This window comes from Micrasema longulum, unplaced genomic scaffold, assembly GCF_059751315.1.
Source record: "Micrasema longulum isolate JH-2025_06_02 unplaced genomic scaffold, ASM5975131v1 h1tg000515l, whole genome shotgun sequence".
Classification (NCBI taxonomy): Eukaryota; Metazoa; Arthropoda; class Insecta; order Trichoptera; family Brachycentridae; genus Micrasema; species Micrasema longulum.
Window position 1 is genome coordinate 232514 of NW_028277712.1, and position 15103 is coordinate 247616.

Here is a 15103-nt window from a genome sequence, read left to right on the forward strand (position 1 = left end):
CAGGACATTGCTCTTATCCTGACGGGCGTTGTCTGTGTCATACTGTTAGTCTTCCAAGTATATTGTATTGCATTCAATACAAAATGATGACTTGCTTCATCGGTACTCAATCTATATTTCAGGTGAAATCATTGCATGTGTGTGTCATTGGTCAATAGATTATAAACCCACGTGTATACTAACCAATCCATTATAGTAGTTGCGAACTCCTGCGTTTAAAAAATATTAACATACCAACATGTAGAACTAGACAAAATAATCTATATTATTGTCACCCTTCTCAAACCAACTATCTTTGTCACTCACCTATACCGCGTATACACAGACTAGGAAATGAATGTACCTCTCATATCCACATTTTTAACTCGAGTCTCTGTGAATTCAAATCATTTCTTTATAAATATTGTATGATATTCTATAGTAACAATAAATGATTAATTTGCAAAAGCTACTTATGCCAATGATCTGCTGTTAACTCATTTTATGTTCATAATATCTTCTCTTCTTATTTTCCACATCCGCTCTTAAGTGGAGCATGTGGACTTCACCAGTTGCCTCCAGGAGACCCTATCGCCAGCCAGCACTCTCGCTTCTTCCCATGTCAATCCAGCGCCCCTTAATTCCACCGAATAAAGTCTAAAGATCGTCATTGACGGCCTTCCAGGACGGCGTGATCCCGCAGGTTTAAAGAAGAGGCAACTAGGGTTTAAGTTCTCCTGAGGCATGCGCAGCACGTGTCCAAGCCAGGTCCACTGCCGAATCCTCAAGACACTCGTTATAGGAGGCTGCTGTGTCCGTTCTCGGACTTCTATGTTAGTTATAAAATCGAACCACCTTATACCTAATATTCTTCTCAAGCACTTACTCTCAAAACTCAGAAGTTTAGTGTTTTGAGTTTTGGTAAGGTGCCAAGATTCGCACCCATATAGGAGAACTGGCATTATACAAGAGTTGAATAATCGGCATTTCGTTTTGACTGAGTATAGACTAGAGTTCCAGACAACACGCATCATGTTAAAAGTTGCTCCAGCAATTCCTAGGCGGGTAGCGAGCTCTTTGTGCATGCTTCCATCCTCAGTTATGTGTACTCCCAAGTATTTAAAGCTGTCAACTTTCTCAATCCTCTGTCCATTATTATAGAGAGGCTGATCAGGGTCAGGACAGGATTTGTTGCACATAATCTAAGTCTTTTTTGTATTAATATTAAGACCCAGATGAGTTAAGTTTTTCTGCAGTGTGTCAACAATTTCCTGAAAATCACTAACAGACTTTTCAAAAAGGACTGCATTTTTCAAGTCGCACAACTTTAGGGGGGAGTTCACTTCTATACCTCGATCAGGTGGTATTGATTTGATGTTTTCGTAATCGTGGTGTTTAAAAAGGCTGGATGATTGGTCCCGCGCTTTCGAGGCCTGGGCTGCAAGGGCCCTTAGAGTCGGCTTGACCCGGTTTTTGTGTCGGGGTTTTCCTTCCCTTAGCCAAGTGGAAATCGGTTTTGATTATATATCTATGTTGTAATATTGTTTTTTATACATTTATTTTTTTATATTTTTTTTGCACCACAACAGGCCAAGAGGCCCAATTACAGTGGTGAATTACATCACAGAACACCCAGGCTTGAGAAAAACACATTTAAATTTTTGTGTTCTCACCGGGAATCGAACCCGGAAACTTCCGTGCGTGAGTCAAGCGTCTTGACCACTACACCACGGAGGCCGCCATTACTGAACTCATTATAAGTATTAATAGTATTACTGAACTCATTATAATGTTATATTTTATATTGTAAAAGGCACTTGTGCCGTATGATAAATAAAAAAAAATAATGAGTAGTTTTCATATGGGTAATTTTCTTTTAAAACTTGTAGGCTAATAATCCTTAATTTGTATAAAATACTAAAATGACTCTTTTTTTGGCTTTCTAGGTGACCATCTTGCAATGTTCCCAGTGAACGACAGTGCCTTAGTGAACCGCTTGGGAGAGCTGTCGGGAAGTGACCTCGACCAGATCTTCTCTCTCGTCAACACGGATACAGACAGCTCTAAGAAGCACCCCTTCCCTTGCCCGACATCCTACAGAACAGCTCTCACCCACTACTTGGAAATCACTGCTATTCCTCGTACTCACGTTCTCAAGGAGTTGGTGGAGTATTGTTCTGACGAAGCGGTGAGTTTGATTTCTTTCTTTCCTGTATTTCTTTCTTACCTTATGTGGGTAGGGCATTCTAATTAAAACACCAGTAAAGGCGTTATCTCAATTGTTAGTTACACTTCACTCTTATAATTTACCTAAATATTTCAATTTGTGTAGTTTGGATAGTTAATTTATGTACATAGTTTTTTAGAACTTATTAAATTAACAGAAAGAAGCATTTCCCTGTTTTTGTTTTTAAATTTTGAAATAGATGTTTTTTTTTTTATTAATATTAAAACGAAAAAAGACATAAATAATACAAGGTTCAATTTCACTTTATGTGCATAAGCATTTGGCAAACAAACAAAAATGAATAAAATACACGAATGAGTAAAATATGTGTACGCGAAAACATGAAAAAATTATTGCACGGTCATAAACACTTCCAACGTTTTATTCTCCTGACGCCATATACAACTAGGCGCTGGGGTCGTTTGGTCCCCCCGTTCGGATCATGTGTAATTATTGGATGCTTAGTAAGGGAAAGGTTAATTTGAAGATTTTTATTTTTTTAATGCGACGACACTTTGCTTCGTACAATGGCCACACTGATGATTAAACGGTGTATAAAATGGAAATAAAACTAATACGGTTTGGTCAATTCAACCTAATTAATTGTTTTGGGTAATGGTCGAAATAATGTTCTAAATGAAAATCATCATGTTTGATTTCACGTGTTTATATTTTTTTACGTTTAATCATCAGTGTGGCCATCAACGAAGCAAAAATTAGTCGCATGGAAAAAATAAATATCCTTAAATTAACCACCCTTTAGGAGAAAGAAGATTCATAATTGCACCCCAGGTCCAACAACTGCTTGCTATTCTTTTAAAGTTGGATGTCAAGGTTGTGTTCCCATGGCTAGTCCATCTTTGCCTTTCAAGTAACTGTTCTCAAGCAAACAAACGCCGTGCAACATCTCTCACTTTCTCATGGTTTTGAGGTGTTTTAAAATAGCTTGTTGAGTTACTCCCAATGATTGTGTCAATTCTTCTTGACTTTGACGCGAGTCTTCATCAAGGAATGCCTCCAATTCTATATCTTTGAAAATCTTCTCTCTTCCACCCCTATGGCTGTCTTTGGCGTGAAAGTCGCCATTCTTGAAGCGTTGAAACCACTCACGGCACATTCTCTCACTAATAGCGGCCTCACCATAAGTATTTGAGAGCATTCAATGAGCCCTAGCAGCAGATTTCTTCATATTGAAGCAGAAAATTAAAACCTCTCGTTAATTATGAGATTTGGCTCGTAATCCTGTCATTTTTAATCGAGATTAACTTAATGATGCAGACGCAATCAATGTTTCTATGCGGTTATGTTGACAGATGCCCAAGTTTATTGCTTGATGCGTATGATCTATTTATTTCGACCACTACTTACCGCTAGAACCATTTACAGGAAAACTGCAGAAGCAAAGTTGTATACCTAACAGTACACAATAAATATTATGCTTCAGGGCTGCAATTATAAATGCTATCTTCATTGGTACGTATGGAAACGGCATACTTAACTTTCCTACCATCTCTATTTACCTCGGTATGGCGAATTTCAATTTACCAACGTGTTGATACGTGCTTTCACTACATTATCTCAGATGTCATATCGTCTATGTAAGTTCAATACTGCAGATAAACCATTTGTCAAAATGTTCAGGAGGGATGGAAAACCTTGCGATTTGAAAAAAATAAATTAATTGCAGTTGTGTTGTTGATTTATATTAGAATATCTATTTTTACTATCGTATGCGTCTATACAAAGTTTACTGTGGCTGTCACGTATGGCGTATGCGCAGTATTGTCTTAACACAAATCGAGTTTGTCTCGTCCATTGTATTAGATTTAGGGATATATGTGACATTGCTTTGCTTAGTAGGGAGGATTTATTCGCAGTACTGAATTTAACCTTGGACCTCCGATCCCTAAAGCCACAATACTTCTAAGTAAACACACCTTGATTATAAATCTTTTTCAGGATAAAGAAAAGCTTCGTTTGATGTCGTCTACATCTGTAGAAGGTAAGGCCATGTATTCAGCCTGGGTGGCCAATGACAGCAGGAACATAGTGCACATCCTGGAGGACCTTCCTTCCTGTAAACCTCCACTGGACCACTTGTGTGAGCTACTCCCCCGACTGCAGCCCCGGTTCTATTCCATATCTTCCAGTCCCAAGGTTAATACAATGTTTCCTGTGCACTCGAAACTGAATAAATTACAATCCTTATCTAAAATATTGGTGATTAAACCAATTCAGGACCTTATTTTAAAACTCGACTTTCGGTTGAAACATAATTTTTCAGGAGAAGGTTTCCTTGTGATTCACGTCAAGTCGCGTGAATAATCTCTGTTTTTAAAAATTACGTCTTACAACTAAGCCTGAAGGTAATCGTATTTATAAATTATGTATAGTCAATTATTTATTTTATATTTTATTATTGAAATTACTCAATCAGCGAGAGTGTAAATCTGAGTCAAGTATAATTGATAAGATTAAGAAAGGGTCTCTGAGATAGTTTGGTCACGTAGAACGAATGGACAACGAAAGAATGGTAAAACAAGTATATATGGCGAAAATAAACGGCAACGTGAGGCGAGGACGACCAAGGAAGACGTGGCATGATCAGATAAACCAAAATCTTAAGTCTGGTCATGTCAAAAGCAGACAGAACCGAAGGGCATGTATGACAAGATGTATGAATGTGGAAGAAGCTAGGAATGTATGCCAGGATAGGCGTGTGTGGCGGTCCATTCTCTCTGCCTACCCCTACGGAGAAATGGCGTGATGGTAGTAGTAGTAGTAGAATATATATTATTGAAATTAGGGATCAATGTTAAAATATTGTGTTTGTAAAAACGATAATACTTTAATATTTTTTGAAACCGGTTTTTAGCATGTTTTGGTGATTTTTTTCGGTGGTGAATAAACGATGCGTCTCAATGCTGGCTTAATTTTTTTTTTAAAACAAATCGCGACGTGAGGGGAATATCGGGTTTTAAAAAAACGATCCTCAATTGGTCCAAGAAAAAAGAAGTCTTTAGCAAGTTAAGCATTTTTTTTTTTTATATTGATTTTTTTTATCCTGCTGGTAATTTGTGAAATACTTTCAATTAATTGACTTTCTGCTGTTACCTGCCAACACTATGGAAAATATTGTTTTATGATTATTATTTATGTATTTATTTATTTTTAATTTAAGTATAGAAGAATTTATAAGTCTGTAAGAAAAAATAAGAGTTACATTTAAAGACTCACCAAGCTAGTTTGTATGGTTGGTTGATAAAACTGATGTTGGTAGCGATGCAATAGACAGCTAGTGTGCGGCAGTGCGAACGGTGATTTTATTTACAGGTAAGCTATAAAAAAATATAATTTATTTGTACCTACATAGTAAGTACATAATATAAGTTATATATATTAAAAATTGCTATTTTTCTGTGGTTCTGTGTGATACAACAACTCTTATCTATGAAATCAACTCAAACTACGTAACTCCGTGATATATTATATTGTTTAGCTATATAATCCATTAATTTAACTCATAATGTTCATAAAAGTTGATAATTCAGTCAATATTACGGTTGAAATGTCAACTGGCCGATTTGTTTTAGAAATGAATAATGCCAAAAACGGCCGCGTCGAGCGCCACATGTATTTCGAGTCATGTCAAAAGTATCATCTCAAAGATAAATAGTCCTTAAGAAATAATGTTTGAAATATTGTTTTCCAAATCGAGAATCTTCTAAGAATTTGTGTAATCTGCAAGTTAACTCTCAGAGAAAAATCCCGCTACTGGGTTTAATATGTTCAAAATACAGTACACTTACTTGGATGAAGAAATAAGCTGGAGTAATCGGCCAGTTCCTTGGCTCATTGCTGGCGCGGGGCGTGCTTTATTGATATTTTTATTTATATTTGGAGAAACATACGAATGGAGGAAATGATTTATAAGAAATAGTAATTATTAGTTTGTTTTTCTGTAAATAAAGTCACCGTAAAAAATTAATATGGATAGTCAAATATAATGGTAAGCTGCGCATAATCGCTTCTATACACCATTCGCCCCTGCTATACGGGATAGTGAAATGAAAAATGGTTCTGAATTTTTGATTTTTATTCTACTTTCTACTTTAGCAATATTCCTCAACCGTTCACATCACAGCCGTGGTGGTGGAGTACAAGACCGGTAGTGGGAGGACGAACAAGGGGGTGGCCACCACGTGGCTAGCTACTATGAAACCAGAACCAGGAACTAACAATCCTGTAGTTCCTATCTACATTAGGAAGTCACAGTTCAGGTTAGTTATTCATGTATGCATAATAATGTTGATTCTAATCTTGCGGTCTTGTCCCTTTCTCCCTCGCTACTATCCGTGGCACTTTTATAAGTGCTGTTGGATTTACGCATCTGGTGGCTTTCAAAAGAAATTTCAAGGCTTTTAAAAAGTTTCATTATCATTTTGGCGAATTGATCACGTCCAATCGATTTATTCCCAGTCAGTAATGAATTCACTTCCCTCTATTCCTCAATCCGATAAATTACATATCATTATGTATTTCTGGATTAACTTCTTTCAGCGCAAAGATTTCAAGGCTACCTAATTACAGTAAGCTCCTTTGGGCAGCTTATCTCGTTCAGCAATGAGCAATTTTTTCTCATATGTGGGCGCCACCAAGGAGACTCAAATTTTGGTTTCCAAGATTACCATTACTGACTCTCACCTTGTAATATCTGTTTTACTATTCTTCATAATCTATTTATTCCATTTGTTCTTTAAATCCTATCAATTAAACCTGTTCCTTATCTGCATTCTCCTCTGATTTCATAATTGGTGACTCACATTCGTATGTCACGTTAATTTCCCATTCATTTGTCTCAAAGATTGCACTTTAACCGCATTTACTCTGCTTTTATCCTTCTTCCGCAAGTTCATATTTTTCACTTTGCTGAGAAAACAGTTGGTGTGGCTGAATTAAGAAAAATCGTAATGTTCCAGATTACCAGTTCGACCACAGACTCCTATCATCATGATCGGTCCGGGCACGGGGCTCGCTCCCTTCCGAGGGTTCATCCAGGAGAGGCAGCTGGCGATGGACGACGGAAAGCCCCTGGGGGACACTGTGCTCTATTTTGGGTGCCGACACAAGGAACAGGACTATCTATACAGAGAGGTTTGTTTAAAAAAAAAAAATAATGTCCTTATTTAGCATCTTACATTTTAGATACTTGTTATGTATTTAAAACACATAACTTTTTTTCCACATGAAATATATATAGTTCTTTATTGGTATTTTATTTCAATTGTGCCTGTATGACCATCAGCTATGGATGATGATGATTTTCTTGTGTATTATGGCAGGAACCCCGTTGACAGTATTTCATATTCTTTTGTGGTTTTGGTCTTTAAATAAGCTTATTTTTTTCTTTCTAGGAACTAGAAAAGTATGAAGCTAGTGGGTTGTTAAAATTACGCCTTGCATTTTCTAGAGACCAAAAAGAAAAGATCTATGTGTCTCATTTGTTAGAGAAAAATGCCGATGAATTGTGGAATGTTATAGGAGTCAATAATGGACATATATATATTTGTGGGTAAGTTTAAGCAGTTTTTTGTTTTTAATATTCGTCATATCACCGTCAATGTGAGCATTCTCCGTAGGGGTCGGCAGAAAGGATAGAATGCCATATCACTCTGCCAGACCTCACTTCCTCAACATTCATACATTTTCTCACTCACGCACGCTGATTATTCCAACTTTTGTCACGCCCATCTTAAAAGTATTTGTTGAATTTGGTCGTGCTAGGTCTTTCTCGGTCTTCCTCGTTTCTGCATCCATCAACATTCGCATCCTAAATCCTTTTAGCCATTCCTGCGCTCCGCATGTCCAAAGCGACGCAGCACTCCTTTCTTGATTTTGTCAATAGTCTCAGCCTTACATAATCCACGGATCTCAACATTTGTGCACCTGTCATACATTGTTTTACCACACATTCAATTGATGGATCGCATTTTGACAGCATTCAAATTGATCAGCAAACAAAACCTATAGGAACATAAATATAGGTTAAACTGTCCCTTATACGTGTTACTAAATTATTCCCTTCAATAATGAATGCATGATATTTTATTTTATTTGGGAAATCAACAGTTCTACATACATATTTATAGTAAACAAACAGATATAGTGTATAAACTCAGAACTAATAACAGATTTCCACATAGTATACAAAGTTAGTAAAGGAGATAATGATAATCCAATTGGATTTCAAAAGTGAAATAACAATGTTAATACAAAGTTATTAACAATATTTTGAGTTTGTCCAAATTTTTGTAGACAAGGACTGGATTCAACTCCCTGAGGAACTGTTTATATTAACTTATTACAACAGAGATGAAGAACATTTAAGAGAAGGTAATATAGAGTCTAGGCATTAACAGGGCTTATGACCTGTCAATGGCTGGTTTATGTGGCCACTTTACACACTGTGTAACATTCACCATTCTGCCTATATTTAAACATTTATATTCCTTCATTCCTTCATATTACCTTCTCTTAAATGTTCTTCATCTCTGTTGTCATATGTTAATATAAACAACTCCTCAGGGAGTTGAATCCAGTCATGTTCTACAAAAATTTTGACAAACTCAAAATATTGTTGATAAATTACCTGGTCCATGAAGAAGTATAGAAATTGAAAAAATAATATTTTCAGGCGTTGCCTAGTGTGCAGGTGAATATCACCCGCATAAATAAAGGTTTCAGCTCTTTAACTTGACAAACATCAACAGATGAAAGAATTGAAGGAATATAAATGTTTAAATATAGGCAGAATGGTGAATGTTACACAGTGTGTAAAGTGGCCACTTAAACCAGCCATTGACAGGTCATAAGCCCTGTAAATGCCTAGACTTCTATATTACCTTCTCTTAAATGTTCTTCATCTCTGTTGTAATATGTTAACAAAGTTATTACGCGAGTTTAAAACAAACAGGTGGAAACAATGATGTACAATGTGTATTTAAAAATATGTTCGATTTTAAACTGTTTCATGTTATCGTTTTAAATAAGTTTCACCGTTAAAAGTTCTTTTGATTTATGAAAATATTTTTGAAATACAATTTCAGGTACCTCTACGCCTAAACCTACAGTCATTTATGGCAGCTTATGATTTGCAAAAACAACAATTAATAATATAACTATTGGTACCTTGTGCGCATGTCAAATCTAATCTTTATAGTTAATATTATGCACTATTAAAACTAGGTACATAAAATAACTATTGAAAATAAATGTCCCGATGGTTTCTATGAATAAAAATGGTTGTGTTTTTAAAACACAATTATCTGTGAAATTATATTTTAACCAAATTTATTATTAAAGTAATTACTTAATTTACTGTAGAAAAAGTTTTGAAACATTTGACATCTTATTGGCAATCGCTCGATTCTTAATTTTTTTCCTTTAGCTCTATATTAAGTATGTGGTTTAAGTGGAATTGATTAATATTTACAGAGATGCCAGATCCATGGCGTTGGATGTCCGTAATATTGTGCTGAAAGTAATCCAAGAGAAAGGAAACATGTCGGAAGGCGATGCTGCGCTTTATATTAAGAAGATGGAATCGCAAAAGAGATATTCCGCTGACGTATGGAGTTGAGAATGTTATCTTGTAGTGTATTTATATTTTCAGGTGAATTTCTTTTGTCTGTATATTGACGTGTTGAGCGGAAGTCATTACCATCTGATGGTAATGAGTACTAAACTATATTATAGCTAATTCTTTTTAAATCAATTTTTATTTTTAAATCTGAAACAAACACTCGACTAAGAATTCATACTTTACATAAACATCGTATGTATTACAGTTTACTTTTCTGTTAAGTTTATTGCTTACTTCAGCTTTAGTTTAGTTGTGTTAACCGTACAAGGAGATGATTTAAATATTTTTTTGTTAAATTTATAATTACGGTGAATTTTTCCTTTTATGTCCAATCGTAACAAACAATTAATGTTAACAAAAATTGTTGTATTAGCTGGAAATAAGATAAATATCAATATAAGTGAATTGTAATGTTTTCAGTTTGTGTATTCGTGGTTATTATAGCAAGGTACAAGTGAAAATATAATACAGTGGAGTCTCGATTATCCGACCTAAACCGGTCGCGGCAAGAACGGAAAAGCGAATGATATTGAAAATGTGTTACATAATTTTATTTGCACATGGAAAACTTTTCAAATATGTACATGTATCATAACTGAATGTAACGAACTGAAACATCGATAAAGCTACGTAAGCACCGAGGACTGTCGCCTGGCGCGCGAATATAATGCGTGCAGTCGGGTAAAGGAAAGGGGTATTGCCCCGGTAGGTCGGATAGCCGAGACTCTACTGTATATATAAAATCGACTTTTCTCCATATAAAAAAAGGGAAAATCTATTTCCACACCATTTCAAGGCGTCATATATGACTGACCTAGGAAGTTGTTTATGGAATAGATAATATTATATAATCAATACAATTGATCTTTACTACATGTATGGTTCACAAATGAATTATTTCATGACTATTTGGTAAATCTATATCTTTTTAATATTTCTGCGTATTACCACCTAACTGTAATTGTTCTAATAACCTTAATTAAAGCATTGATTATATTTATTTAATATATTTAAAAATAATTTTCATTAAAAAAAAAGTTACGCTATTATTATGGACAGAATTAATACATTTAGTCATAACAATTTTTTATTTCATTTTATTATTCCTTCTATCGTTTGATTTTGTGTTTTATGATTATGTCTTTGTAAGTACATTGTTTAAATGTACAAAAATAAACTAAAATGCGATTGAACAATATATTATGTGACGGACTTTATCACAAAGCCTTAAAAACCAAGTAGTGTTTATTCGTAGCAGTTCTTTCAACTGAAGAATACAATTTTAGGAGCCAAAACTTGGTAACTCAATTGTAAGCAAAAATAAAGAGGAAGACAGAGCACAAGAGCACATTCGAATGTAGTGGAAACAAGTGCAAAGATACATAGTTGTATGAAATATGAACGAACTTGCGAAACGAAAGCAAGACATGCTATGCACTCCGAATGGCTTGTGAAGTTTTAAACTAACGCGACAATTGGTGCACATAGAATAAAGAATGGCTATGGAAGTGTATAAATGAAACATATTTTAACCACCTAATTTGTATTCAATAATTGTAATGAAAACCATCAGAATATTTTTTTAAGATATTAAAGAAAAAAAGAAAAAGAAGCCTTTGACTGGGGGACAGCGGTGTTGCCGTGAACAAATAGTTTTTATAGAAGATTCATAGTATTTGGAGGCAAAACGAGTTTGTATATTTAATTGAGGTTTCGCTGTACCACAGAAGGAAGCTTTTAACTGTCTGACAAAGAAGAAAAATAATATTAAAAAATAAAAAAACAATTATAATTTACCAAACTGCATGTAATTATGTTTTTTTTAAATTTGATTTATTATCAGACATACGAGGGTATTAGAAGCAAACTTAGAAATCTCCATTGAAAGAGTTACGGAAATATTTGCAAAAAGAATTGTGAGATTTTTAAGTATGCTTCACCAACTCAATGGAGAATGCTAAGTTTGCAGTGTCAAGTAGCATAATTGAAATCTGTTTTTGCAAGATTTAGAGACGGTTTTGAATTACGCTATTAAATCTAAATAGATAGTTTTTTTTGGCATCAATAACTAATTTTTTTGTTTTTGGCGGAGATTTCTAGGCTTGCTTCTAATACCATCATATTTTATATTTATCACTGCAAAGTATTCTTCTTTATATGTATTGAAAAAAATACACTATCGTCACTGATAGAAACAATCGTTTTAATTGCCGAAGAACACAAAAAAATAGAGATACATAAAACTTTTTTACCTTGTTTAAATTTCACTTATGCCTGTTTCGATCATATACCATAGTGACATCTGTTCTAACTTTTTGCCGAGTTTGTATTTGAAGATTTATTCCACGGCTCAATTCCGGGTTATTATGTAAAACCAATGGAATAATATTTTTTTATCATTGGTAGATATTTTATGAAAAATGTAACGTGTAAATTTCATAAAAAGAAACTACTGTTATGTAATTTGTGTAAAAATTCAACTTGTTAACTATTTTACATGAAGGTAATTTTTTAATAATATTGAATATTGCATACATATATATTTATATGTAGTTTATTATTACATGTATTGTATTTTCAAGGTAAAAATGTGCAATTGTTTAAATAGGTATTTATTATGAATAAAAAATGTATGAAAATAAATATGTTATATCCTATGAATGAAGTATTATCTCAAAAAATGCTATTTTACCAGAAGCGACTCTGAAACTCTTTGAAAAAATATGTTCTTGAGAAACTATTGAAAATTGTAATGTTATCAAAAGTTTATATTAGTTCTTAAGATGTTATAAACTAACTTGATACAGCATAAATAATAAACATTAAAAAATATATAAAATCCAAACTAATGTTTTTTTTGTTAGCAAAAACAAAAAGCTGAGATATCGGGTTGAAGTTTTGAACACTAATACAATTATTGATAAAAATAACACCTTTATTCGCTTTCAAAATTGGTTTTCTACAACTTTTTCATGGTAAAGTTGGCTTTATATGAAAGCGTTGTACATAAAAATCTTCATTTGTGTAAAAAAATACATTTAAAAAAATTTGTGACAATGCTTTTATCCACTTATGTCTTCAATTAAGATCCATGGTAAACAAAGAATTAATTTAGATTTTATACTTTTTAATGTTTAAAAGACACTTTCTGGTAAAATTGTATTTTTAGAGATAATGCGCTGTTCTTGCAAGGAGCTATAATATATATATGTACATATTTCCATTTCATTATCCGTGCTACTGCAAGGTACATACATCATGGATTGATTTAATTTAAAGTACATCAATTATGTAAGATTTTAAATATTATCTACAGATATATTAGTACAAGGTGTGTTCAGAAAATAACGGGAATTTTCGTTTTTTGAAAAAATATTTATTTGTCTATATTAATGTTGTCGCCTTCAAAATAGTCCCCAATAGATATTATGCAATTGTGCCAGCGCTTCTTCCAATCCTCGAGGAACACTTCTTAAACTCGATCTTTGGGATAGCCTGTAGCTCTTTCAGCAATGCGCTTTTAATTTATATCTATGCTTGTAAAACAACGGCCCTTTCAGGTTCTCTTTATTTTTGGAAATGGAAAAAAGTCACACGGAGCCATGTCTGGCGAATATGGAGGCCGGGGTATCGTTACAGTATTATTTTTGGCCAAAAATTCATGAACTAGCAATAAAGTGTGAGCAGGTGCATTATCGTGGTGCAAAAGCCATGAATTGTTTTGCCACAAATCCGGGCGTTTTATTCGGATTGCTTCGTGCAAACAACGTTTGTCTTGCGTGCGTGTCCAACGTGCCTTTTTCGGTCTTGGGGATCCAGAATGCCTCCACTGGGACGATTGATCCTTAGTTTTGACGTCATATCCGTAAACCCATGTTTCGTCACCTGTGTCAACACGTTTCAAAAATTTCATGGCATGAGCCAATCGATATGCCAACATCATCAGCAACTTCTCTGATTGTGATTCGGCGATTGTTCACAATCATTACATTAACTTTTTCCACGTTTTCATCGGTTGTTGATGTGCTGGGGCATCCGGGCCGTTCGTCATCTTCAACGTCTTCATGGCCCTCTTGGAAACGCTTATACCACTCGTAACATTGCGCACACTTTATTTAATTTTTTACACAAAATTTGATACAAATTCTTTGATCCATTTTTTTAACAAACGAAAACCGCCGAGCTCATGACACATCTAACCTTAGCGGCTGCCACAGAAAAAGTAAACAATGAATACAGCTGAAAATTTTAGCATACTTCAGGGGCATCTATAACAACATAATAAAAAATTGACAATCTGACTCACCAAACCCGCAAAATTAAAAATTTCCCATTATTTTTTGAGCACACCTCGTATGTGTTTAAATAATCTTTTGCAAATACTATCATAAGTAAACACATTATTTGGGGGCGAAAGTTTTTATGCATCAGTGATAAAATTGTTTTCATTTTTATGGTATTTGATAATTTATATAAAGTTTATGGCACGATCATGTTCTGGTATTATTTACTTCTATCTATTTTAACCACCATTGATTTTCCTTAACCTTGAATCCCTACACTCTTGACAGGCCGAGTTTCTGCACTGAGTATCCACGACAGAGCGTTGTGGTATATATAAAACTGATGCTCCTTTTGCATGTGATTTTCGATTCACGGTTAACACAAACTTATGATTTCATATATGTATATTTATAGTCTGATTATACTCAATTCTATTGAAACTGGGAATGAAATTGACATTGAATTGGACGATGAGAGGGAACCAGATATATTGCTGGAGGAAGTAAATCATGCCATTTCCAAAATGAAAAATAAGGCAGTAGGTAATGATGGCATCTCCGCTGAACTCATTAAACATCTAGGGTATGAAGACGTACGGATGATCCACAATATATGTCTGAAAGTGTGGAGAACAGGTCAATGGCCCGATGATTGGACAGAGTCAATTTTAATACGGCTTCATAAAAAAGGATCAACCCGTAAATGTGAGAATTATCGAACAATCTCCCTCATGTCGCATGCCAGCAAAATTCTTCTTTTCATTATAAATAAACGTTTAAAGAATTATAATAATTGTCAAATTCCATGGGAACAAGCAGGTTTTGTGGCAGGAAGGGGTACACGGGAGCAGATCCTAAACATTTGACAGCAGATTGAGAAGTGCCGTGAGTTCAATGGGCCAATGTTACTGTGTTTTATTGACTACACAAAGGCCTTTGACTGTGTATGTTGGCAACATATGTTTGAGATTA

General features: G+C 34.4%; 1 protein-coding gene across 2 annotated transcripts in view; it reads left to right on the top strand.

Annotated features, from left to right (window-relative positions):
- Positions 1-14341, top strand: part of Cpr (Cytochrome P450 reductase) — a 76048-nt gene extending 61707 nt beyond the window's left edge. The window contains exons 8-13 of one of the 2 annotated variants that reach the window (XM_088227621.1): positions 1926-2167; positions 4166-4363; positions 6323-6486; positions 7186-7360; positions 7621-7778; positions 9701-14341. In XM_088227621.1, the coding sequence (XP_088083747.1) occupies positions 1926-2167; positions 4166-4363; positions 6323-6486; positions 7186-7360; positions 7621-7778; positions 9701-9845 (1082 nt within the window). In that variant the 3' untranslated portion in view covers positions 9846-14341. The remainder of the gene's footprint in view (positions 1-1925; positions 2168-4165; positions 4364-6322; positions 6487-7185; positions 7361-7620; positions 7779-9700) is intronic. The other variant, XM_088227622.1, reaches the window with a different exon arrangement.
- The last annotated feature ends 762 nt before the right edge of the window (positions 14342-15103 follow it).